This window comes from Eretmochelys imbricata, chromosome 1 (assembly GCF_965152235.1).
Source record: "Eretmochelys imbricata isolate rEreImb1 chromosome 1, rEreImb1.hap1, whole genome shotgun sequence".
Lineage (NCBI taxonomy): Eukaryota > Metazoa > Chordata > Testudines > Cheloniidae > Eretmochelys > Eretmochelys imbricata.
In genome coordinates this window covers 144,617,892-144,642,481 of record NC_135572.1, presented here as the reverse complement: position 1 = coordinate 144,642,481, position 24,590 = coordinate 144,617,892, and the positions used below count along the sequence as shown (strand labels likewise).

The following is a 24,590-nucleotide window of genomic DNA, read 5'->3' as shown; positions in this document are numbered from 1 at the left end:
CTGAAAAAAACCCTAACAACACACACTTAAACAAAACTATACTATGACTATTCTAAAAGTGATCTATACAATTTTAAAAATTAACTATGCAAGTATGCAAAAATAAAACATTGCTTGCAAGGCTATGTCTCACCCATGGGCAATAAGAAGGAACTCAAAGACAGTTGGCCCCACTCTGCCATTTTATGCTCTCAGGAGGGAGGCTAGAGGGCACTTGCGGTACAGGCCTGGGCCAACAGACACTGCTGGCCAAAAGATTCTAATCAATAGCATGGGGAACGTGGGCACCAAGAGTGGAACACATATGGAAAAGCACTTCAAGAACTCACTTAGAAGGGTGAAACTGATAGGTGTGGACCCTTGGTTTGTGTAGCTTAAATAAATTATTTTAGAAACTTGAAGAAAACTTGTGTTTTCTGTGTTTATTTTTCATGATAAATGTAAGTTATTATTTTGATTAATGGCAGCATCCTAGTGTTGTGTTACAATGTCAACTTTGCACCAGTCCTTAAAACAGGCTCTCTATCCTGGGTGCATATCTTGAGCCTCAGCCATTCCTTTGATCACACTGACACAGCTGAGAGTCACAGCTACTTGCCACTCCCTTTAAAAAAAAAAAACAAAAACACACACACACACACAGTCCCATTGGTCAGGAATGGGATGAGAAGCATGCATCATGATTACACTGACCAAATGCTACTGCTTACTAGAGTCTTTCATCTTCCCTCTATTTAATTAGGTAATTCAATTTTCCTTGGCAATACTTCTAACGTAAATCTGATTAAGCATGTGGATTTCACAACACAGCTCTTAAATCAGAAACTGTATCCTCAGGGGACAACTTCCAGAAGACGACCATGCAGAGTACAGGCTGAAAGCAACTAATGATCAAATGTCTAGAAAACATGAGCTATGAGACAAGATTGGAAAAAAAACTTGGTTTGTTTAGTCAGAGAAGAGAAGACTGGGGGGTGCAGTGGGGCAGGATGGGGCATGATAACAGTTTTCAAGTACATAAAAGATTGTTACAAGAAGGAGGGAGAAAAAAATATTCTAATTAACCTCAGAGGATAGGACAAGAAGCAATTAACTTAAACTGCAGCAAGGGAGGTTTAGGTTGGATATTAGGAAAAACTTCCTAACTGTCAGGGCAGCTAAGCGCTGGAATAAATTGCCTAGGGAGTCTGTGGAATCTCCATCACTGAAGGTTTTTAAGAACAGATTAGACAAACATCTGTCAGGAATGGTCTAGTTATTACTTAGTGCTGCCTTGGATGAAGGGGACTGGACTAGAAGACCTCTTGAGGTCCCTTCCAGTCCAAAACTCCTATTACTCTTTGCACAAAATATACATTCTTTGAAATCTACTTAGGGCAGAGCTCAAACTCACTGTACATGGGTACTTCTCAGGTTCACTGGCTACAGCATGTCACTTTTTTGGTTTGGTGGACTATTTGGGGTGTCCCTTGTTCAAATGACATCAAATTTTGACTACCAACCCTGCCCCCAGACCTCCTCAAGACACAGCAACTTTCAGCAAATAAACATGCGGATTTTAGAACACTTAGAAAAATCAGTAAGCTAGTCTCAACTAGAGGTGTGTGACTTTATTTGGCAAATAGTAAATTTCCCAAGAAAATGCATTTTGGGGGGTATTGAAACTGAGAATTTGGGTCAAATTCAGCAAATAGTTTTAGCTGGGAAAAAAACCCAAAATGAAAATTTCAAAAATGTCATTTCATATCAACATTTTGTTTCAAAACATCATTTCAAACTGACATTCAAAATATTATTTCATTTTACCTGAATAAAAAAATTCAGTTTTTTGTTTTATCAAGAAAAAACTAACAAATTAAAGTTTTAGTTTGAAACTGTTTTTTTTCCCCTTCTGATTTTTCAGTTCAGCCACTAAATTAAAAAAAGAATTATTCATCACCTCTAGTCTCATCTTTAACTCGTGGTGCTACTGTCTCACTATAACAAAACTATTGAAGTGACTAAGGATTATATAGCCAAGGCCCAAGTGATCAGTACTTGTTAGATTTAAATGTTGTAATACAGTAGCTTAAATTTCAAGACTCATCTCAATATGATATCAATAATTACTATGGATTAGAACAGAAAGACAAAATCAAAGGAACATCAAGAATCCATTTTGGTTATATTTCCTGCTTTGGCAATCTATGCCATATCTCCATCTGCTGACAAAAAATTGCAACACAATGCAGACAACAGCTATCTTGAAAACACACTGGACAAAACAGCACTTCTTATAAGGCAGCCATTGTTAACCTATAAAAATAAACTGTTTCGCCAATTACTATGTAAACTGGAAAATATTAATTTATGAAGAATTTCCAACTGCAATGACTTCATAAAAAAGAAAGAGAAAAGCTGAATCTATCAGGTTAGAATTCTTTGATGATATCAAAATAACACAAACTCTTAAAATTTATTCTCGAGCTCTGTAATTTATAGTTACTTATAATTCATACACTAAATTTCACATGGTTTCAACATTCAAAAACTGCTTTTAAAAAAGCTCAGTAAAACATGAGGTCACTTTGGGATAGTCACTTACTCCAAAAGCAAAACTGGGGTAAAGTTAATATTAATTTTCAAATGCTTATAAAGCAGCAAGACTGCAGGTGAAACATTACAGACACATCAACTGATACACAAATGTATAACAAAGGGTGAAATAAAGTATCACGTTGCAAGTGGAACTGTATTCAAGCAATCAGTGCTATGCAATTAGTGTATATATATATACACACACACACACACACACACACGCAGTTGCTACTTAAATATTAAAAAATGCTTTGTAATTTTGCTGTATTAGAGGCTTGAACAAACTTGTTCTGTAGGAAGAAAAGGAGTACTTGTGGCACCTTAGAGACTAACCAATTTATTTTGAGCATAAGCTTTCGTGAGCTACAGCTCACTTCATCGGATGCATAGTGTGGAAAATACAGAAGATGTTTTTATACACACAAACCATGAAAAAATGGGTGTTTATCACTACAAAAGGTCTTCTCTCCCCCCACTCTACTCTCCTGCTGGTAATAGCTTATCTAAAGTGATCACTCTCCTTACAATGTGTATGATAATCAAGGTGGGCCATTTCCAGCACAAATCCAGGTTTTCTCCCTGACACTTTAGATAAGCTATTACCAACAGGAGAGTGGGTTTGTGGAGAGGGGGGGAGCGGAGGAGGGGAGGGAGAAAACCTGGATTTGTGCTGGAAATGGCCCACCTTGATTATCATACACATATCATAAGTAGATTCCGTAGTTTTAAAAAAGGTGCTTTGTGTTCCACTAGTTTCTCACGTGGTGTCTCTCCTACCTTCATAAGGATCCGAATACCCTCTCCTAGCACTAAGGATTCCCTCCAACTATTTTCTTCATTTTTCTCCCCTCTTTTAAAGCATTGTGGTCACACTCCCTTAGAGGCAATCAGTTTTGCTCCTTGAATTAATATGGGTGAAATGAGATCAACAAGAAGAGATACCTCCTCTCAGGGGTGTAAAATAGTTTCTGCTTCCACTGTGTTCATAGCCCTTGTCGACCCAAGAACTAAAGACCAAGATTTGATGCCCAACACCAGTTCTCATATGGCATCCCAATATCTTCCACTAGATTACCATCCTGGCATAGTTGGCCACTATGTCTTCACATTGAGAATATATCAACTGAGAATTCAGATACACACATTCCATACACAGAAGACACTAATAGGTACCCAATGTTTGTATGTGCATATGCTCATATATATGTGTATGAAACACATATATGCATGTGCATTTATTCATGTGCGTATGGAACATTTGTGTGTGATGTACGTACACACACACACTCCATGGGAGCAACACTGTGTGACAAGGTGTACGGTTACATCAAAACTTCCCTATGTGCTTGGCGCCCAAAGACAAAAGCCAAGAGTTTCTAAATATCTGAAGATTATTCCTGTATTATATTATTCCTGGGGGAATTCTGCAACAAAAAATTAAAAATTATGCACACATTTTCAAATTCTGCAAAATTCTGAATACACCTCTACCCCGATATAACGCTGTACTCAGGAGCCAAAAAATCTTACCGCGTTATATCAAACTTGCTTTGATCCCCCGGAGCGCGCAGCCCCGCCCTCCCGGAGCACTGCTTTACCGCGTTATATCCAAATTCGTGTTATATTAGGTATCAATAATATAGGGGTAGAGGTGTATTTTATTTTTCAAAACACCACAATATAATCACACCAGTTTCAATTAATTTATCATTTATTTCAAAATACCTGTCAGCAAGTATGTCTGTATCGTTACAGACAACAAAAAAGATTCAGGATTATTAATACAGAACTCTGAGTAATAATTCATTTAAAGTACAATACAGAAAAATATTTCTCACACCCCTCAGAAGCAGTGCAAAGGCTTGTGGTGAGTCAGGGGTAACAGAGGGCTTGAGGGAGATGGAAGTAATTGCTGGGAAGGAGCCTGGGTCTGAACTTGGAGTGTTGTTGGGTATGGGTGGGAAAAGCATAGAACAGTTTTTTTGCGGGGGGCGGGGAGAGATTGTTAAGGAGCTTCCCCCATGCAGACCCTGGCTGACCTCTAGCCTCTCCCATTCAGTCAGGCACATCTGCCCCTGTCCCACATGTGTCCTTGAACTCCCTGTCCACGTGTCCCTCCACTCCCACTCAGACATCCATTCTCCCCATCCTGATGTGGCTCTACATCGCCTCCCCTGCCTCAGGTGGCCCTGTACCTCCTCCCCCTGTCTCCACGTGTCTCTATGCCCCCACTCAGCCACTCCCATTCCTATGTGTGTCTGTGCCCCCACTCAGTCACCTCCCTCTCCATATCTGGCCCTGTATCTCACTCCCCTTTGTGGCCCTACGCCTCCACTCCCATTCAGCCCCTGCCCCAGTCTGTCCTCCCACACTAGCCCTTATGAGCCCCTGTCTGACTCCCCAGCAGCCCCACACTGTCTGTCTCCCCATAGCCCCTGTCTCCTGACCTGGCCTGACAAGTGCTGTGAAGAAGGTAGGCTCTCTCTTCTCTAGCTGGCTGGGAGCTGCTGCTTTGTTCTATTACCACAGTGCCCTCTGGTGGCAAAAGGCGGAACCGCAGCAACTTTCCACAGTAGTTATTTTCTGATGGGGCTGGCAGGGGGGAGGCTGCTCTGTTCTAGCGCAATAGCGCCCTCTGGTGGGCAAAAGGTGCAAATGCAGCAACTTTCCAGCAGAAGCTTTTTTCTGCACAAAAAAATTAAAATTATGCATGGCTCATTAATTATGCACACACACAGTGGGACAGAATTCCCCTGGGAGTAATTATAACCTCACTTTCTTATGGTGTTTGTTTCTTTATCGTAGAGCCTTACTTGAATAATCGTACAAGAACAGATGACTATGTATATCCCTGATTTCCTTTAGAAAGGATGTCAAGTAGAATATGTATTCTTAAATACTTTTTGGAATATAATTTAACCACCACATCAAACATAAGTAAAGGATAAAAGATTTTGATCTGTCCTTGAGTAGAAGATAAAGTTATAATTCCATTTTTTGTAACTCTGTTAACATTCCACTAGTTTCAGATTTTTGGATTTTGAGGCCACTAGAAAGTGTGATCTAGTAGATAAAGCAGCAGCCTAAGACACAGAGACATGCATTCCAGTTCCAGTTCTGCCCCTTGCTTGCTGGGTGTCCTTGGACAAGCCTTTACTTCACCCCTGTCTTGGGTTTCCTGATATGTAAAAAGGAGATAACTGTACCCACCTTCCTTGTAAAGTACATTGAGATCTACAGATGAAAAGTACTGTAAGAGCTAGATATTGTTAATATTATTAAAAATTTTGATATTTTTATGGCCTTGCTTATAAGCACTTAAATGTGTATCATTTTTTAGCGTTTTTAAAAATTTTAATTAAATGGAAATACAACTTCTGCCTTGGACACCTTAACTGGTTATGTATGTGGAACTGTAAATTGGGGTTTGAAACATAATACAAATATTAAATGTATCTCCTTACCTTTTACTACCTCAGCCACATTACAGGTAGGATCAATACTTCCAATATGCTTGGGATGAGCAGGATTAGTGTCTCCACCAAAAAGAAGTGCTAAGAGGAAAAAAAGTAGACAGTTAAGTGAATGGCTATTACATTTAAAACAACATAGAAAAGTTAAATGAGACAATATGTTGACAAGATTCAGTGTCACACTTCAAAAAGATACTCCTCCATAACATTAGTCCCTGATCAAGACTATTGACCTCTCTAGAAAAAACACTTTGTTTAGTAATTATAGCTTGCAATATCTGGTATGATATGAGAAATAAATGCATTGGAGTCCATTTATGTCTATCCAGAAGAAAGAAAAAAAATCTCATAGTTCTCAGGATAGACTAAAGTCAGTACAGATTCAACTGAATTATAAAATGTTCCATTCATACAATTATCTGAGTAGGTAGGATTTGTAAGTTCGATGAGGTATAAACGGTTTCTAATACTTAGCACCCATACGAACAATAAATTAAACAGAATTCTGTAGGGGTCAAGGCGAAATTACATGAAGCCTCTGTTTTCAAAACTTGTCCTAGCCATCTCTCTTTCAACACTTAAGAGAACCATTTGCCCTAAACTAATCAAGGCTGGATCACTAGAGTTTGTCTACACAAAGAAATTCCACCAGTTTAATTAAAGGTGTAATATTAAACTGGTTTAGTTAAACTGCTGCAACTTTGTACAAACTAATGATATAAGCCAGGTTTAAATTGGTATGAGTGTCCAGATTCAACATTGCACCAGCTAACTAAACCGGTTAACATCACAGTTAGTTAAACGGGTGCAACTGGTGTGTTTAGACTAGGCCTACAAACTCTGATAGGATGAAACCTTTATTCATTAACAACATTTATTTTCTAAGAAGGGCCTTTTTATTTATCTAGCTTTACTGTCTTTTTTCCTATGTCTGGCCAGATTTATTGCTAAGTGGATATACTATTCTAATCTTTTTAGCCTTGTTATACTAGTGCATTTAACACCTTTCACTGATCGTATTATAATTAAAAGTTACTGGATACACAAGTAATTGTTAGTAAAATACCCTGGACTTAACGTTTTTCCTACCATATAATCCTACCATATGTCGTGTGACCATGTTTCTAAGATGTCACAAACAGCAAAATATTGGACAGGGAATGAAACCCTAGAGCCCATGACACAAATATACACTTCAAGAGATCGTAAGATTGACCTTAACTTTGAAATGCAACAAATATTGATCACTGGGAGCTATGTAAGTAATTCCTTTCATACTACAAGATGAATACCAACAATGGATACTTAAACAGTACAAACCTGAGAATCTAATTTGAGCCAAGTGTGAAAATCAGAACTGCTGTGCTTATTAATAAAGGAAAGAATAAAAATGGAAATCTCAGGTGAGAAATAGTTTCTTTAGAAAAGAAAAAAAGAGGTTGGTGAATTAACAGGAGACAGCATAATTTGCTAGAAACTATTTAGCTTTTAAAATATGCACAGTGAACAAACAAACAAAACTGAAAAGGTGGAAGACTTTTTTTTGTCTGATGATTAAACGTGTCAAATCTACAAGTGGACTGATAGGCAGAGAAGATGTACCATATATACTCATTCATTAGCCCATTCGTTTATAACCGACCCTGCAAGATGGATAGGTAAAAACAGCAAAAACTGTACGATCCTGTCATAAGCCACTTCCTGCAGCTTCCATTGGCTGGGAACGGCAAACCGCAGCCACTGGGAGCTGAAGGGCTCTGTGCCTGAGGAAGCTCCAAGTAAACAAAACAACCCGACCCACCAGCGGCTTACCCTGACAGGCCGGGAGCCAAAGTTTGCCAACCCCTGCTGTATTTTAAAAGCTGGCATCACAAGAAACACTCAAAAGTTTTGCTAGAATGATTTTAATGTAATCTAACGAAAAACCTGTTGTTATAATAACTGAACAAATATGTATTCACCTTAAAAATTACAGTTAATATTTAAAATCAGTAAATGGATATTTAAAACAAGTAACTTAGAACAATATGAGACTTTAAAAAGTCTTAAAATCCTTCAAAGCCTGAATCAGTCTCTGATTCACCAAACAGTTCATTAAACTCTGCTTCACCTGCATGATCATCGTAGATGTCGGCAGTGTCGTCTGACTGATCGAGTGCATTGCTGATACAGCATTTCCTAAATGATTTTTCTATCATTTCCGAGGGAATGGACACCCACACGTCCTTGATCCACTGGGCGACCAGATTGATTTCGGGCTTCATAAGATTCCCGCCTTTTGCCAATTCGCCATGCCTGAGCACATCCATTCAGACCACATTTTGCGTAGCCTGTCTTTAAAGGGTTTGTTCAGGCAGACATCAAGAGGTTGTAGAACTGAAGTTAAGCCTCCAGGTATTACAGCCAAATTAGTTTTCATATTTTTGGCCACATTTTTCACCTCATCAGTCTTGCGTGCCCTGAACATGTCCCAAATGAGCATAGCAGGTTTCTTGAAAAGTGCTCCTGGTCTCTTATTCTACACTTTTTCCAGCCATTCAATAGTCCCACTTTCATCCATCCATCCCTTTTCGTGTGCACGTACCATGACACCAGCAGGAAATTTCATGTTTGTAGGCAAGGTTTTTCTTTAAAAAAAAAAAAAAAACAACAACAGGAGGGAGCTTTGATCCATATGCCAAACAAGATAAAACCACCGTAACATGGATTTTTTCATGGCCAGTGGTTTTAATTAAAACTGTTTTTTCACCAACACCGGTTACCGTTCTGTTGCTCGGGAGATCGAATGTCATTGGTGTTTCGTCCATATTTGCTATTTCTGACAGTTCAAATGCATATTCCTTTCGATATTTTATAGTAAGCCTTTGGAAAGATTCGATTTTTTTCTTCCAGATCTCTCGGCCGCTTTTGCGCTATCTTTGTTCGCTGACAAAAACAGAGACTATGACGGTTCATGAAGCGAGTACACCAACCGGCTGATGCGACAAATACTGATGGCTTTATTGACTTGTATTTGTCGTCTTTTGACATTTGCAGAGCACGCAGACAAATTCCAGTTCTAGTGACAATGTACCCATACAGTCAACATTCAACAACCCAATTACTGAGACCTCTCTCTCCAACTCAGGAAATGAAGTGCACCTCGTTGGACATTTTTTCTTGCTTCTTGGCATGTCTTTTAGTGTTTTATTTTTTCGCCATTCTCTTCCTTGCTTCTCATTGATACAGAATTCATGAGCAGTGGCGCAATTATTGTTTGCTTCTGCATATTCAACAACTTTAAGTTTGAACGCTGCGTGATAAGCAGACCTTTTTCTTTTGATTTCACCATTGTTCATTTTAAATACTAGTATAAAATAGATTATTATTATTGTAGTTATAGATTCTGTAGGACTTTATATATAGGAATGTCACCTGCTTTATTACTATCAAATTATTATTCTTTGTTTATTTCAAAGCAGCCCTGTAGATTGGCACGTCTGTGGGGATAACAGGCAATTTCAATTTTATTAGAGATTCCATTGATTCTGCACGTTATATTTTCATATTGGCTCGAGACTTATGAGGTCCATTGGTAGAAATGCATGAAGAAATCAAATTACACAGTAGCAGACTGACACAGTGCTATAGTACTATCGTTCATTGTATTTTTCTGATTGGCTTGTAAGGCATAGCATTTTGTGAAATGAATGAGTCAAATGTCATGCAGATTTGCAGCACTGCTCTTTTAGTATTCCTTTCAAGCCAATCTAGTCTACTAAAGAAAGCCTTTGCAACTTTAAAAGGCTGCAGTATTGACATCAATAAATGGGTCAGCAAACTTTGGCTCCCGGCCTGTCAAGATAAGCCGCTAGCGGGTCGGGATGTTTTGTTTACTTTGAGCGTCTGCAGGTATGGAGCCCCTCAGTTCCCTGTGGCCACGGTTCGCCGTTCCCAGCCAATGGGAGCTGCGAGACTTCCCAACCAATGGGAGCTGCGAGAACAGCGAACCACGGCCACAGGGAGCTGAGGGGCTCCGTGCCTGCAGATGCTCCATGTAAACAAAATGACAATGTATTAGATATTCAATTCAATTATTTCATAGAGTTTAAAATCATCAAATTTTGGTGTAGACCCGTTTATAAGCCAACCCCCGCTCTTTGATGCGTCACTTGTTTACCAAAAATATTTGGCTTATGAATGAGTATATACGGTAGTTATTTTACTAGTACCTAAAAATACCATATACATCACCTTGCACACTGTATCTGCTAACAGGGTGAAAAAAATTTTACAGTCACGTTGACAAAATAGAACAGTGGAGCTTCACTGCAAGCCTATCACTTTGGAATACAGGGCTGTTATTCTGCTTAGTGGTTCAGATTAATTTCTAGACACCTCAAAAAAAACTGCACTACTTAAATAACGAATTGTCACAATATATCATCTACCATCTTCACCTCGGAATATTAAAATTAGTCATTGGTGCGAGGAATGCCAAATCAATGCTATCAATTTAGATCTATAAGCAAAAACCAATTATTCCTTCAAGTTGAAAAACAAAGCAATTACTTACTGTGCTGGTTAATAAGCATGCGGAAAGAGATGCGATTGGTGTAGAACCTATCTAGAAAATACTGGATGTTACTGCTAACAAACGGATCAAAGCCATACTTTTCCTTGTACTCAATCACCCCTTGCGCCATGGTAGGAACCACATCATTGTGTCTGTTCCTTACTTTGATTAAAACTTCTAAAAAGCTGAAACACAAAATTAGAAACAGAATGTTAGAGTAACAGGAATCTCTGCATCTCACACTGCAGTTTTCAAATATTCACTTGCATATAAGAGTCTCTTATTGTTTATCCCCCAGAGTCTCCAAAAGTTTATCAGAGAAACAAACTCCAACTACATTACTACCTACCACATGTCATGCTAAAGGGAAATATATTATGGTGCAACTGTATGTTCAAACTAGTGTAAACATTCAAGGCTTCTTGATAACTCTAGTTATGTCCCATAACAATTTATTTAAAAATTGTGTTTTCTCCAGACCTTTCTTCTCTGTGAATCCAGCACAACATATGTCATTTATTCTGCTTGGTTTACAAATTCTGCAGGAGGCAGTGGATTGGTGGGGAGCTGTCTCAGAAGAGACCAGTTGGCTGTTTATCAGAATTACCAGAAAGGTGTCCCTACAGTTTGTTTTTAGAGTAGGTACCAGATGGAAGGAATTTATGAGGATGGTTATGTTTAAGTAATGAGCAGTATCAACATGTGCACAGACACAATTCTGTTCAGTTTCTTTTTATGCCTCTAGAGGGCAAAAAAAACACACAATGGCGCTTTCTCCTTTTTCCTGTAGTATCTTGCCCTTTGAGATCAAGACGTTTTAGGAGCTTACTTTCATTTATTTTTAATGGCATTGATGCAAGACAACAGTAGGCATATATTATAGAACAGATTAAAAATGTTACTTTCTTGTCAAAGCAGACCACAGCTTGTGATATTTAAAGAATTACCCCTTCCTTTTACATACAATTCTTTTGAGGTACAAAATACTGAAAAGAACCATTCATGTTTTAAAAAAGGATGACTTGAATATCTTATTAATCTCAAAATACTAAGAGTTAGCAACCTTCATCTCTGCCACTTTTCTCATTGACATTAATGACAATCGTATACTACATTGACAATAATGCTTTATTCCTTCCTTCAGGATCAAATAGAAACAAATGCAATATACTTTTCAAAAGAAAGCAAAGATGGTTACACTTTTATTAAGTTGTAACTGTGTCTGCAAAACTAAGGAGTCTTTTTATATGCTAACTCTGAAGCAAATTCTCAATGGGTTTATAATGAGCACAGAAGAACAGTATTTGACAAATTGAGTGAATAATTCATTAAATTAGAACCTAAGCACCACCTCTGGAAGGAAATAATAATACATTAGATTGTATGAAGTTATAGAGCACGGAAGACTGATTAGTCACTAGTATTTACTTCTCCTAAGGCCTCGTTTACACTACAGAGTTTTGTCAATGCAAGTTATGCTGATGATCAAAAAACACTATAATCACTTTGCTTGTGCACGTTCACATAACGCCCCTTCTGTTGGCAAAGCACATCCACGGTTGGCGCTCTAGCATCGACGGTGAGAGCAATGCACTGTGGGTAGCTATCCCACTATGCTACTTCCCATCTAGGAATTGTGAGATGGCTGAGTGGATTACAATGCATCATAGGTGCAATGTTCCATGATGCAGTTTTTTCCATCCCATCATTCCATAGGCTTCTGACTGTGTTCTGCGGCATTTTTCAATGGCCCCTGTTTACTGTGCACCTGCCATCTCAGTCTGAAAGGATGGAGCCTGCACTGCTGTCATCAATAGAAAGGGGTACTTCTCTATGGTACTGTAGGTGCTTGTGGATCACCATGGGCGCTTCACTGACATCAATGTGAGGTGCATACATCTTCAGGAACACTGGCCTGTACAGAAAGCGGCAAGCAGGAACTTTCTTTCCAGACCAGAAGATTCCAATGGGGGATGTTGAAATGCCCATAATGATGGACCCAGCGTGCCCATTACTCCCCTGGCTCATGAAGCCTAACAACAGAAACCTAGACAGCACCAAGGAATGCTTCAACAATAGGCTACGCAGGTGCAGAATGACAGCAGAAAGTGCGTCTGGCGAATTAAAAGCACGCTGGCACTGCTTTTATGGCAGGTTAGACCTAGATGAGGAAAATATTCCCATGGCCATAGCAGCCTGCTGTGCTCTCCGTAATATTTGTAAGGTTAAGGGTGAAAAGTTTCCCCTGGGGTGGTGTATGGAGGCAGATCACCTGGTAGCTGATTTTGAGCAGCCAGATACTAAGGCGACTAAGTACAAAATTGTAAATTCTGCCACCATTTTCCACAGCCAATATCTCATTCCCTAGGGTAAGCATGGATGCAAGAGTGCATCTCATGCATGCGTGGGGTTTCAGATCAGGTCCTTATGCTGTTCGCTTGTGTGGCACTTCAGTCCCTGCACAAGGGATTACAGGAAAGTTTCCTACAATGGGGGAAGAAACAAAGCAGCTCTGCCAAGGAACCTTCGGCAGAGGATTGGTGAGTACCTCAAGGAAAGTTTCCTAGAGATCTCTCTGGAGGATTCCCATGAAATCGCTGGTTTCAGAGTAACAGCCGTGTTAGTCTGTATTCGCAAAAAGAAAAGGAGTACTTGTGGCACCTTAGAGACTAACCAATTTGTTTGAGCATGAGCTTTCGTGAGCTACAGCTCACTTCATTGGATGCATACTGTGGAAAATACAGAAGATGTCAAAATACAGAAATCTCTGTGCACATTAACACTGTTCCATTGCTCCAAAGGGGAACGTGAAGCACACGCAAACACAGCTAGTCTCATATATATCTATCCCTTCACCCACTTCTAGAATATAACAAAGAAAAGGACAACTCCACCTCATATGCAGCATCAACTCAAGAAGATCACTTATCAGAGCTCCCCATGTGTGCATCATGCACACCAGAGACAGAGTGCTGGGATTGGCTCAAACTCTCATGGGTCGAGAAGAGGTCCTGGCTTGCCATGTTACCGGATGACCCTATCGCCTGTCCCATCGCGTCCTCCAACTCAACCTCTTCGCCCACAACTTCATCCTCAGGGTCGAGCCTGCTGTCTCCAACCCTGCCGAAGTATCCATGGGGCTCTTGGTCGTGGAGGTGGGGTCACTGCCGAGGATGGCATCCAGCTCCTTATAGAAGCAGCAAGTCTTCAGTGCAGCACCGGAGTGACCACATGACTCTCTTGCCTTCTGGTACACCTGCTTCAGATCTTTTATCTTTGCACAGCGCTGATGTGTCCTGTTCGTAGCTCTTCTCCAACATGCCACGAGAAATCTGACTTTAAGTATCGAAGCTCCTACAGCTGGAGTGAAGCTAGGACTGCACCTCCTCCTCTCCCCACAGTGCCAGCATATTCAACAACTCAGATGCGCTCCAAGCAGGAAAGCATTTGCTGTGTGGAGCCACCACGGTTAGCTGGGAAGATGTAATATGAACTGTCCACCCCAAGCAAGCAGGAAGTGGAATTTCAAAAATTCCTGGGCCTTTAAAGGGGGAACGGTGTACCTGGGTGCAGGGTAGTAGAGGTCTAACTGCTGACCAGAGTGTTCAGAATGGACATTGTGGGGCACCTCCTGGAGGCCATATACAGCGACATAACCAGTGTCTACACTGACACTTTGTCGACGTAACTTAGCCACAAAAAGCTCTACACCTCTTGTCAAGGTAGTTTTATTTTGTCAGCAAAGCAGGAGAGTTTTGTCGGCAGAAGGAATATTGTAGTGTGTACATCTCCACTGTTTTGTCGACAAAAACGGACTTTTGGAGACAAAACTCTGTAGTGTAGATAAGCCCTAAAAGTCAATATATAACCTCTCAGATTAAAGTTGCAAGTACTCAAAAAGGGCTTTAATTGCTTATTTGTAAACAAAGGAATTGTCACCACATACCTGGATTTTTTTATAGGGTATTCAGAAGTTTTAAACAGTCCTGTGATAAACCCAGTTACTCAATTAGAGTGGAGAGTGATGCCTCTAGTCTGTCCCTCTTTACTTTATCTCACACCATTCCTCAAAGTTAAAAAAGGGAAAAAAAAAACATTTTATCAGTTTCTTAAAACTGCCTATAGCACTGTTGGGAAGTAAAATGTACTGTGACAGTTTGTATTCCTATGTTCACCCCTTTTACAAGACTCTGGTACATTTTGTACAAAGTATGCCTTGTGTATATTTTCCCAAAAGATGCCATTTGAAAACTCAATTTGCCAATTACTGTCCTAGTCCAATGCGTGTGGGCAACGTTGTACGTAAAGGTATACGATTCTACTATATGATACTACTGAGACATATTCCAAGTCTGCAAAAACAGCCACAAACCAGTTCCTCAGAAACAAAAGGCAAACCAACACCTCAGCCAGGTGTCAACAAGATCAAATGGACTATCACCTGGTGACTATTCTTTGGCAGAAAAAAGGGAGTTAGCAAGAAATTTACATCTTGACAAAGAAACTGTTGGAGGTTCCCATCACCGCAGACTTTTTGTCTTCTGAACCTCAGTTGGAGATGATTTTCAAAGAAAAAGAGAGCTATAAGAAAGGAGAACAGAAGCCTCAAAATATTCCTCCCTTTCTCTTTGCCCACAGCACCAACACGCCCCGAACAACAAGGAAATTAACACTGAACTGGGGGAGGGGTTGTGGCTGAAAGGAATCCAGCCAGTAAGACTGCTGAAGCATGCGGTGAGAGAAATCTTTGCTTGGAATTCATTTAGCTTGTTAAATTAGATATTAATTGCATTTTACCCTTTTTTTTTTATAACCAATTCTGACTTGTATGCCTCATTACTTGTAATCACTTAAAATCTTTCTTTCTGTAGTTGATAAACTTGCTTTATCTAAACCAGTGTTTGCTTTGAAGTGTTTGGGAAACTCCATTCCACATAACAGGATTTGTGAATATAATTTTTTATTAATGAAATGATGGACTTTATATGAGCTTGTACTGTCCAGAAGGAGAGAGCTTGGCACTACAAGATGCATATGTTCGGGGAAAGTCTGGGACTGGGAGTTTGCTGGTGTTGCCCTGCAGTGTAATTCATTGGTGGCTCGCTAATACTCATACAGTAATATCTGGGAGTAATTCACATGCTGAAGGCTGCGTGTGAGCTGAGCAAGAGTGGTTGTTCTCACAGTGAACAGTGTAAAAGGCACCCCAGGCTGGAGAATTGAGTGGACACAGCTGTTCTACAGTCCAGATTGTACCCTGGGTAATGTCACATGTACCTCTCCTAATGAGTAATAATGTATCTATTTTCCCTAAAGATGCTTTCCCCTTCACCCTACATGGCTGATTGTGAAGGAACGCTCCTCTTGTAAAATAACTTATTCACCATCTCCTATCTAATCAGCAATTCTTAAGTGCCTCCACAAATGGCTCATCTAGTCTTTCAAAGTGACATCTTACTTTGCAAAATAAGCAGTAATGTGGAAGTCTTAATAGATACTACCTAATCCCAAATCTAAAGACTTTTAAAATAAAGAAGGGCTGTTCTTACATACTCACCTACCTTGCTGATTGAACAAGCATCCCCTCTTCAAAACTACTTTAATGCTTAAGGCTTCAGAGATTCTTTTAAATAGATTAGGAGATTCTGATTATGTGTGATCTGTAACTACTGAAATCTCAGAGTTAAATGCCAAGAAAAGAGAGGTTTCAGTCCTCTTCTTCCTAGCTGTGAATACCAAAATCATTTTTTTGGTTGCAAAGAAGTACAGGAACAAACTCCTATTTTCTCTTCTGCAAATAGAGAGATAGTGCCACAAGGAAACAAACTTGAATTTCTTTATGTTTCATATCAGAAAGCATGCCTGCCTAGAAACCAGAATCCTTCAGTGCTACAGAGGACAACATATATTATAAAGGAATCCTTAGTTATTTCTAAGGCCTGGGCTACACTGCGTGGGGAGGTCGAACTCAGATATGCAACTTCAGCTACACTATTCGCGTAGCTGAAATCAAAGTATCTTAGTTCGACTTACCTTGCCGTCCTCACGGCGGCGAGTCGACCATGGCAGCTCCCCATCGACTTCGCTTACTCCTCCTGCCAAAGTGGAGTACAGGCATCGATTCAGGGATCGATTTATCACGTCTAGACGAGACAAGATAAATCGATCCCTGACAGATCGATCACTACCCACCAATCCGGCGGGTAGTGAAGATGTACCCTAACATGCAACTGCTCCTCCTCCTATCTTCAAAGATGCTTTACTTCGCTCTTGAAGATATTCCTTTCTATGAATTAAGATAGACCTAAACATTTTTTTTAAAAGGCTAACAACCTGAATATATTTATGTGTATTTATGAGTTTACCACTTTTCCTTAATCTTGCTATGCTCCATGTCTGTCAAGTTGGCCCCTGATCTTTTCACTTTAGGCTGTAGACAAGCACCATTTCAAACAAAGCTCACATGACACCAGAATGAAGAAATTTATTAATATTCTGACTTATTCACTTGTAATCAAGTTTCAAAATACTGCGTACTACTTCTCCAAAACCACAGTGAGTAACACCAAGTTCCACAGAGCAGGAATTCTTAGAAAGCTGGTTGAAACTAGTCAACTTCATGTGCTTTGGCAGATGCGCACGAAGGCAGCATCAGTGAGAAGACGACGAGTTCTTTACCCCTTCATTTGGTAACTGCCTATCCAGAAACAGTAGCTACATGAAGACAAGCTGAGATGATGTAACAAGATGCGTAGTAGGTCTTAGTAGTAAATACATCTGGAGAACTCTATTGGCAAATAACCTTGTATTTTTCATGAAAAAAATCTTTCACTGATTCTTCCCCCCCCCCGCCCCCTACAGAGATTACTTAGCATTAACCCCTTTGGAGCGAGGCTGAAGAGCTCCATAATTTGTAAACAGACTGAAGGAGCAGTTTTACCAAAATATGTATCAGATCTAACTTCTGATCTGGCTTTTGTATCAACACAAGAGTGTCACCACAGCTTTATCAGAGTAAGCGTAGCAACCTTCTGTAACGGCAATTTCTGAATAAGACTCAATTCAAGTGACTATCCGTTTAGATTACTACTGATTGGATATGTTAACCCTTTTTGGCCTACCCTCATAAACAGCAGAAAAGAGTTAAGCAAAAACTTTCACCTTGCCACATAAAAGTGGAAGGCATTTTTGATATCCAGCTTATGGAGAAAGTCTTCCACTTGAAGGATTTAGAATGAGAGACAGGCAGAGGGACTTACTTTAAATGGAATTAGTATACAAGTTGAATGAGAAATTTGTGATGAAGTTTGAGAATCACTTAAAAACCAAGAATGAAACATGAGGACATATCTTATTTACCTTTCTGGAAGAGAATATAGCTATTAAAAATGTCAGTTTAAAGTGCAGTTCTGGTCTGCACAGAAAAAACTAAACATGACATATTTCTCAACAGATCAGCCCCAAGTCTAATCCGTTTACTTTAATGACTAAAAGAATTTATTACTTCAATACGGTTAGCACTGCAGAACCAATACAACTGATGGAGCATCAGCAGAGTTTTATTCTTTCTCATGCATCATCAACAAAATTGTCTACCACGTTTCAAATGAAGGGCCAAATTCTGTGTTCAGTCATACCTGTGTAAACGCAAAAGAATCATATGGTTATGCAGAGGTAATGGAGAACTTTTGGAACTTGTTTCCTCCTCAGCTCTGTAATAGTCCAAATCCATTAGCCTTCAGAGTCCTCACCTTTTCTCCCTTGACTATGAAGATATGAATGTAGGACAGGGCTGAATAGCAGTGGTGTTGGATTCTGTTAATTATTTTTTGTTATGCTGTTGGTGGGTTATTTGATACGATTTGGGGTAACTGATGGGTCTGCCTGTTTATTAGTATATTTTTAAGAGTGTCGGGGGTGCCTACAGTATTGGATGGACTCTCTAAATTGCAGTTTAACAAACATCTAAAGTAAATAAAAACACAGAATCTACAGAACCTTTACTTTAATGGTAATGATACATAAGCAAGAAAGAACTTTCCATGCTGAGGTAGAGTGTTTGTTACTGTAAGAAAATCAGAATAAGACTAATCTTCAGTGGAAGTTGTGGCTTGCTTTCCTCTGATATGAATTTGGTCCATGAAACTTTTCACCTTAAAGTCATTAGTCTGAACTCAGCTCTGATAGATAGCAATGAAGGGTTAAATCCTGTACCCACTGTAATCAATGGCAAAACTCCCATTGATTCCAATAGTGACAGGATTTCACCCAAAGTAATTTTTATTGTATGGTAAATGTTCTGTTCCAAGTTATAGACCTGTTTGAAATATTAATACATTAACATAATACATTAAAATACTATAATAGACTACCTGAGCTCAAGGAAAACAGAGTACGTAAGTAGGGGGTTTTTTTGTATTAAAAGTGTTTGGTACCTTTAGTATACCTTTATTTATATATACTTTTTTCTTTTACATACCTTGAATTTAACACATTATACAGTATTGCAAGTTAGGAACTAGCAGGATACAGCGTAGGCTGTTCAAACAAACTTAGATTTTATGTTTTAGTTATTACAAACACAGTCTTAACTACCTGAATTCTACATTACAAATTTGATTATTTCTATGCTGTTACAATAAACAGAAATCCTGGCTTTTAACAGATCTTTTTCCTGGTGGTTTTACTTCTAAAATAAATCATTACTTACTTATCCAGAATATGAGGATCCTCAGGGCTTTTATTTTCATATTCTAAAAGCTCAAGGAAACTTTGCATGTACCTGAAATATAAAGAGATGTGACATTAAGAACTTGGGATAAAACGTTCAAAGACACCTAAGTGACATAGAATCCCACTTCAATGATCACCACGCATCCATTAAACTCTCTCTAGAACTCTTCTGCACCAATATCAACTTCCTGGACACCATGATCAGCTTCAGCAATGGCTCCCTACTGACCACTGTATACAAGAAAGCCATGGCTCATCACATTTACCTACACAGATCAAGTAACCAGGCAAAATACATCAAGAAACCTGTTACCTGCAGCCAGGCACTCAGAAACCACAGAATATACTCAATGGAGAAAGTCCAGGATACACACCTTAACACACTTAAAACTGCCTTTCACCAAACAAGAACTCTCCCCCAGAGAAGCAGATGATGTCACGGAACAGGCCACTCAAATACTCCAAGAGAAACTCCTTCAAAACAGGAAAAAACCCTCTGACCGCATACACCTGGCTGTTATCTACCACTCCACACTGGAATCCACACACAGTATCATTTAACATTTACAACCCATACCTGTTGGGGAACACATCATGAAAGAAATCTTTCCCAAACCCCCTCTTCTGGTCTTTAAACAGACATCCGCCCTGCAATCTCACCAACCTCATTATCAGAAGCAAGTTCCCCACAGACTAGGACCCACCAACTCAACGCAGCACCAGACCCTGCCATAACTGATGAAAAACTTGCAGACATATACAATGGTCAATACCCTCCAACACACTTTTCAAAATCCATGGGTCATACACATGCCTATCACAATAAGTTATGTACCTCATCCAGTGCACTACATACCCCAATAATTGTGTGGGTGAAACCAAACACTACACTTTTGAATGAATTCACAGAGTAAAATAATAAAAGACACCATATCACCTGTGGGCAAACACTTTTCACAAAATGACAACTCCATATCTGACCTCTCAGTCCTCGTCCTCAAAGGAAACCTACACAACACCTTCAACAGACAAGCTCAAAAGCTTAAATTTGTAATTTTGCTAGACACTAAAAATCAGGGTTTTAATAAAGACACTGGATTTATGGCTTGTTACAACAATTTGTAACCCACTAACATCCATTTTTTCTCCTATGACTGCAGCCATCTTAACGGGTTACTTCAAACTGAATAGTATCCTACAGTGTGTTAACTACTTATGTTAAACTATCTGTTACAACTTGTATTTAGCTGTGACACCCTGAGTAGGTTTATCAGACCTGAAGAAGAGCTCTGCGTAACTCAAAAGCTTGTCTCTCTCATCAACAGAAATTGGTCCAATAAAAGGTATTGCCCCGCCCATCTTGTCTCTCTAATAGGAACCTAAATCACTTTTGAAACTTTTACCTTAGGACTATAATTTTGTCTGAAACAAAAACATATGCAGTACACAAAAAGAATTCCCTGCAAAGACTGCTACAAAGTGGGACATTTCCAAGAAGAGCAAAAAAAGGACAGTCAGAATCAGCATGCATGAAAAAAAAATCGTTTAAAAAACCAAAAAACAAAAATCCACACTTTTAAATTTAAAAAAAATCTTATTTAAATAACCAATTTAAATTAAATACAGGTTCATTTTTAAAAAATAAACCTATTCAAAATTCAATTTGAAATTGACAACCTATGTTAAGGCAAATTTATAATAATCCCTAAAAATAATATAATTAAATACAAAATAATAATATTAAGCAGTACATGTTGGCTGCCAAGTTTTAAAGAAAGTCAAACCATTAAAATGGTTGAAGTCACTGGCTAAAGCACCTGAAACAGGAGGTCTTGGGAATATGCATCAGAGGCCAGATTGCAGGTATCAGTGGCAACTGTGATGGTAAAAAGAAAAGGAGTACTTGTGGCACCTTAGAGACTAACCAATTTATTTGAGCATAAGCTTTCGTGAGCTACAGCTCACTTCATCGGATGCATACTGTGGAAAGTACAGAAGATGTTTTTATACACACAAACCATGAAAAAATGGGTGTCTACAAAAAGTTTTCTCTCCCCCCACCCCACTCTCCTGCTGGTAATAGCTTATGTAAAGTGATCACTCTCCTTACAATGTGTATTACCAGCAGGAGAGTGGGGTGGGGGGAGAGAAAACCTTTTGTAGTGATAATCACCCATTTTTTCATGGTTTGTGTGTATAAAAACGTCTTCTGTACTTTCCATAGTATGCATCCGATGAAGTGAGCTGTAGCTCACAAAAGCTTATGCTCAAATAAATTGGTTAGTCTCTAAGGTGCCACAAGTACTCCTTTTCTTTTTGCAAATACAGACTAACACGGCTGTTACTCTGAAACCTATGATGGTAAGGAATAGAAGAGCTCTCCTACCAATGAAGCTGTTGGAACACTCAAGTCTCCTTTGAAGACTGTTTCCGCTGGTGTGCATTAATGCACCACAGAGTGATGCAAAGATCTTATATTCGGATGAGCAAAGGGTGTGACGCAGGTCATGAGGAAACTATCAGGCCCAGCAGTCTTAGGAAATATTGTACAGTTGTTCCAAGGTTTGCCAAGGAGTCTTGAATTTTCAAAAAAAAATCTCTCTTCTGGAAGAAAGTCTCTGGCCCAAGTGGAGTCCAGGACAGCTCTGATGAAGGTGATCCTTTGCACAGGTTGAAGCGAGGACTTTCTCCCACTTGACTTAGTCTCCAAGACTGGAAGAATATGCAAATGTATAAGATCTGAGGAGAATCCTGTTAAGAGTTGACCCTTCGGAGTCAGTCGTCCTGATATTTAGGCAAATATTCCTGGGTGTCTGAAGTGAGCAGCAACCACCACAAGGCACTTGAAGACTCATGTGCTGTGGACCAGCTGAAAGGAAAGACTCACCTGGTAGCATCTCATCCTCACACGAAGAATCTCAGGTATTTGATGTGTGAGTGATTTCCAAACCATAGTGGTATCTTTTAAACCGAGAGATGCATAAGGTCACGTGCCCTCCGAGAGTTTTGCCAGGGTTTGATGGGTCCCCTCCTCCCTGCATGGCAGCTGCTGAGGCTGGCAAGCTGGGAGCTCTGGCCAAGGGGAGAGGCAGCGGCAAACAGCTGGGAGCTGCAGGGAAAGCTGCAGCTTTTGTTGCTACCTCTCCCTATGGAGCTAAAGCAGTGGCTCCTCCCTGCAGCTCCCAGCTGTTTGCCACTGGCTCTCCACATGGAGTTAACATCTGGAAGCTGCAGGGAGGGGTCACTGACGGTAAGACTGGGGGTGTACCTGAGGGGCATAACTCAAGCTGTTAGGGGAGGGTGAACCTTTAAATCGTGTCCTCCCCAGCAGGCACCAGTTGTCTCTAGCAGAAGCCCCTAGCTCCACCACAGGGCAGAAACCCTGAGCTCTCCACACCCCCAGTCTAGTAGGCGGAGACTAGGGGCAGTGGGTTTGAGGGGGGCTCCATGAGCTACACTTTAACAGTAAAAAAGCTGCAGTTTGGCCACCCCTGCTTTATACCCTTAGCTTAAAGCATGAGGGAAGCCAGGACGCAGGCGTGGCTGCCCCATGGGTACCACTAGGGAAAACTTTCCAGCACTGATGCATGACACACACACACACTCCTATGGTGGAACAGACACATGCATTCACTTGAAGAAACAATGTTGCTTAAAAATACCAAATCGTTAAAGACGTTGACAAGCATGCTTGAAGCTGCAACCGCCACCGCTATAATTTTAGATGCAATTCTCCTATCGGCAGCCAGCAAAATCCATGCATTCTTGCCCTTTGGGAATGCCTTACTTTTAAAAGCAAATGAAATGTGATATTTCCCATTTATATTAATTCAGTATACACAAAAGTCTCGTACTTCTTGTGAAATTATCTGATTAAAACATGACCATACAGATCATTATTGCAACCACTGTTATACATATGCAACAAATATTGTACGAAATGTGGTATGTAAGATGTCTATGGAAAGGTTAAGATTTGCTGAGTATGATTATGCTATTTGTATGCATCATTTTTGTATTTAATGTTATGAGTATTGGCTCTATACCTGTATTTCTAATATGTTTGCTTCTGGGAAACACCAAGAAGATGTTTAGCCAGCACATTATGAAAGATTCAAATTAAGTGGCTCATTAAGAAACACTTAACCGACATTGGACCATGGACCATGCCCATCTACACTGAATGGACTGTCCTGCAAACGTACTGTCTGGAGTATAGGTAATCAGCTCAGTGGTAGCAGATGACAGAACGAGGAGTAATGGTCTCAAGTTGCAGTGGGGGAGGTTTAGGTTGGATATTAGGAAAAACTTTTTCACTAGGAGGGTGGTGAAACACTGGAATGTGTTACCTAGGGAGGTGGTGGAATCTCCTTCCTTGGAAGTTTTTAAGGTCAGGCTTGACAAAGCCCTGGCTGGGATAATTTAGTTGGGGAGTGGTCCTGCTTTGAGCAGGGGGTTGGACTAGATGACCTCCTGAGGTCCCTTCCAACCCTGATATTCTATGATAATGGCTTCCTGCAATGACTAGGGTATGCCTTCACTAGCAATGTAAAAGCGGCTGTTTAGTCACTACACCAGCACTGGGAGAGAGCTCTCCTAACACTGTAAAAAAAAAAAAAAAAAAAAAAAAACAAAAAAAAACACCACCACGACGAGGGGAGTAGCTCCCAGCACTGGTTGCACTGTCTACACTGCCACTTTACAGTGCTGAAACTTGCAGTGCTCAGGCGGGGGGGGTGGGTGGAGGTGTTCCCACACCCCTGAGCGAGACAGTTGCAGCGCTGTAAAGTGGCAGTATAGACAAGGCCTACATGAAATCACGCATCCACAGGTGACTTGCCCATGTGACTCCAAACTCCCATTTTGTCATCTGTAACTTTCCACTAGCTGTGCTGAGGGCTTTGTTTGAAACAATGGGTTTCCCTCCACATGGCAGAAGATATAAAAGGCCCTGGAAATCCCTCCATTTTACCTCTTTCCTGCTCAAATCTCTGGACAATGGACTAACGGGAGCATTCTAACCAATGGACTGAGGACCTTCCAATGATTTGGAAGCAGCCAGAGACTTGAGTTAAGCCAGCAGTTGATTCCATCACTGCTACAAGCCTGAACCAAGAACTTTGCGTTTATTGTATGTATTTGATTCCTTTAACCAGTTTGAACTCTTGCCTTTCATTCTTTTCTTTTTATAAATAAAACTTTAGATTTTAATACTAAAGGATCGGAAACAGTGTGATTTTTGGGTAAGATCC

General features: G+C 40.0%; 1 protein-coding gene across 1 annotated transcript in view; it reads right to left on the bottom strand.

Moving 5' to 3' along the window:
* The window catches only part of PDK3 (pyruvate dehydrogenase kinase 3), an 87,222-nt gene that overhangs the window by 25,440 nt on the left and 37,192 nt on the right, over window positions 1-24,590 (bottom strand). The window contains exons 3-5 of the mRNA XM_077816960.1: window positions 19,316-19,387; window positions 10,606-10,790; window positions 6,042-6,131 (exon numbers count right to left, since the gene is read on the bottom strand). Of these exons, the coding sequence (XP_077673086.1) occupies window positions 6,042-6,131; window positions 10,606-10,790; window positions 19,316-19,387 (347 nt within the window). The remainder of the gene's footprint in view (window positions 1-6,041; window positions 6,132-10,605; window positions 10,791-19,315; window positions 19,388-24,590) is intronic.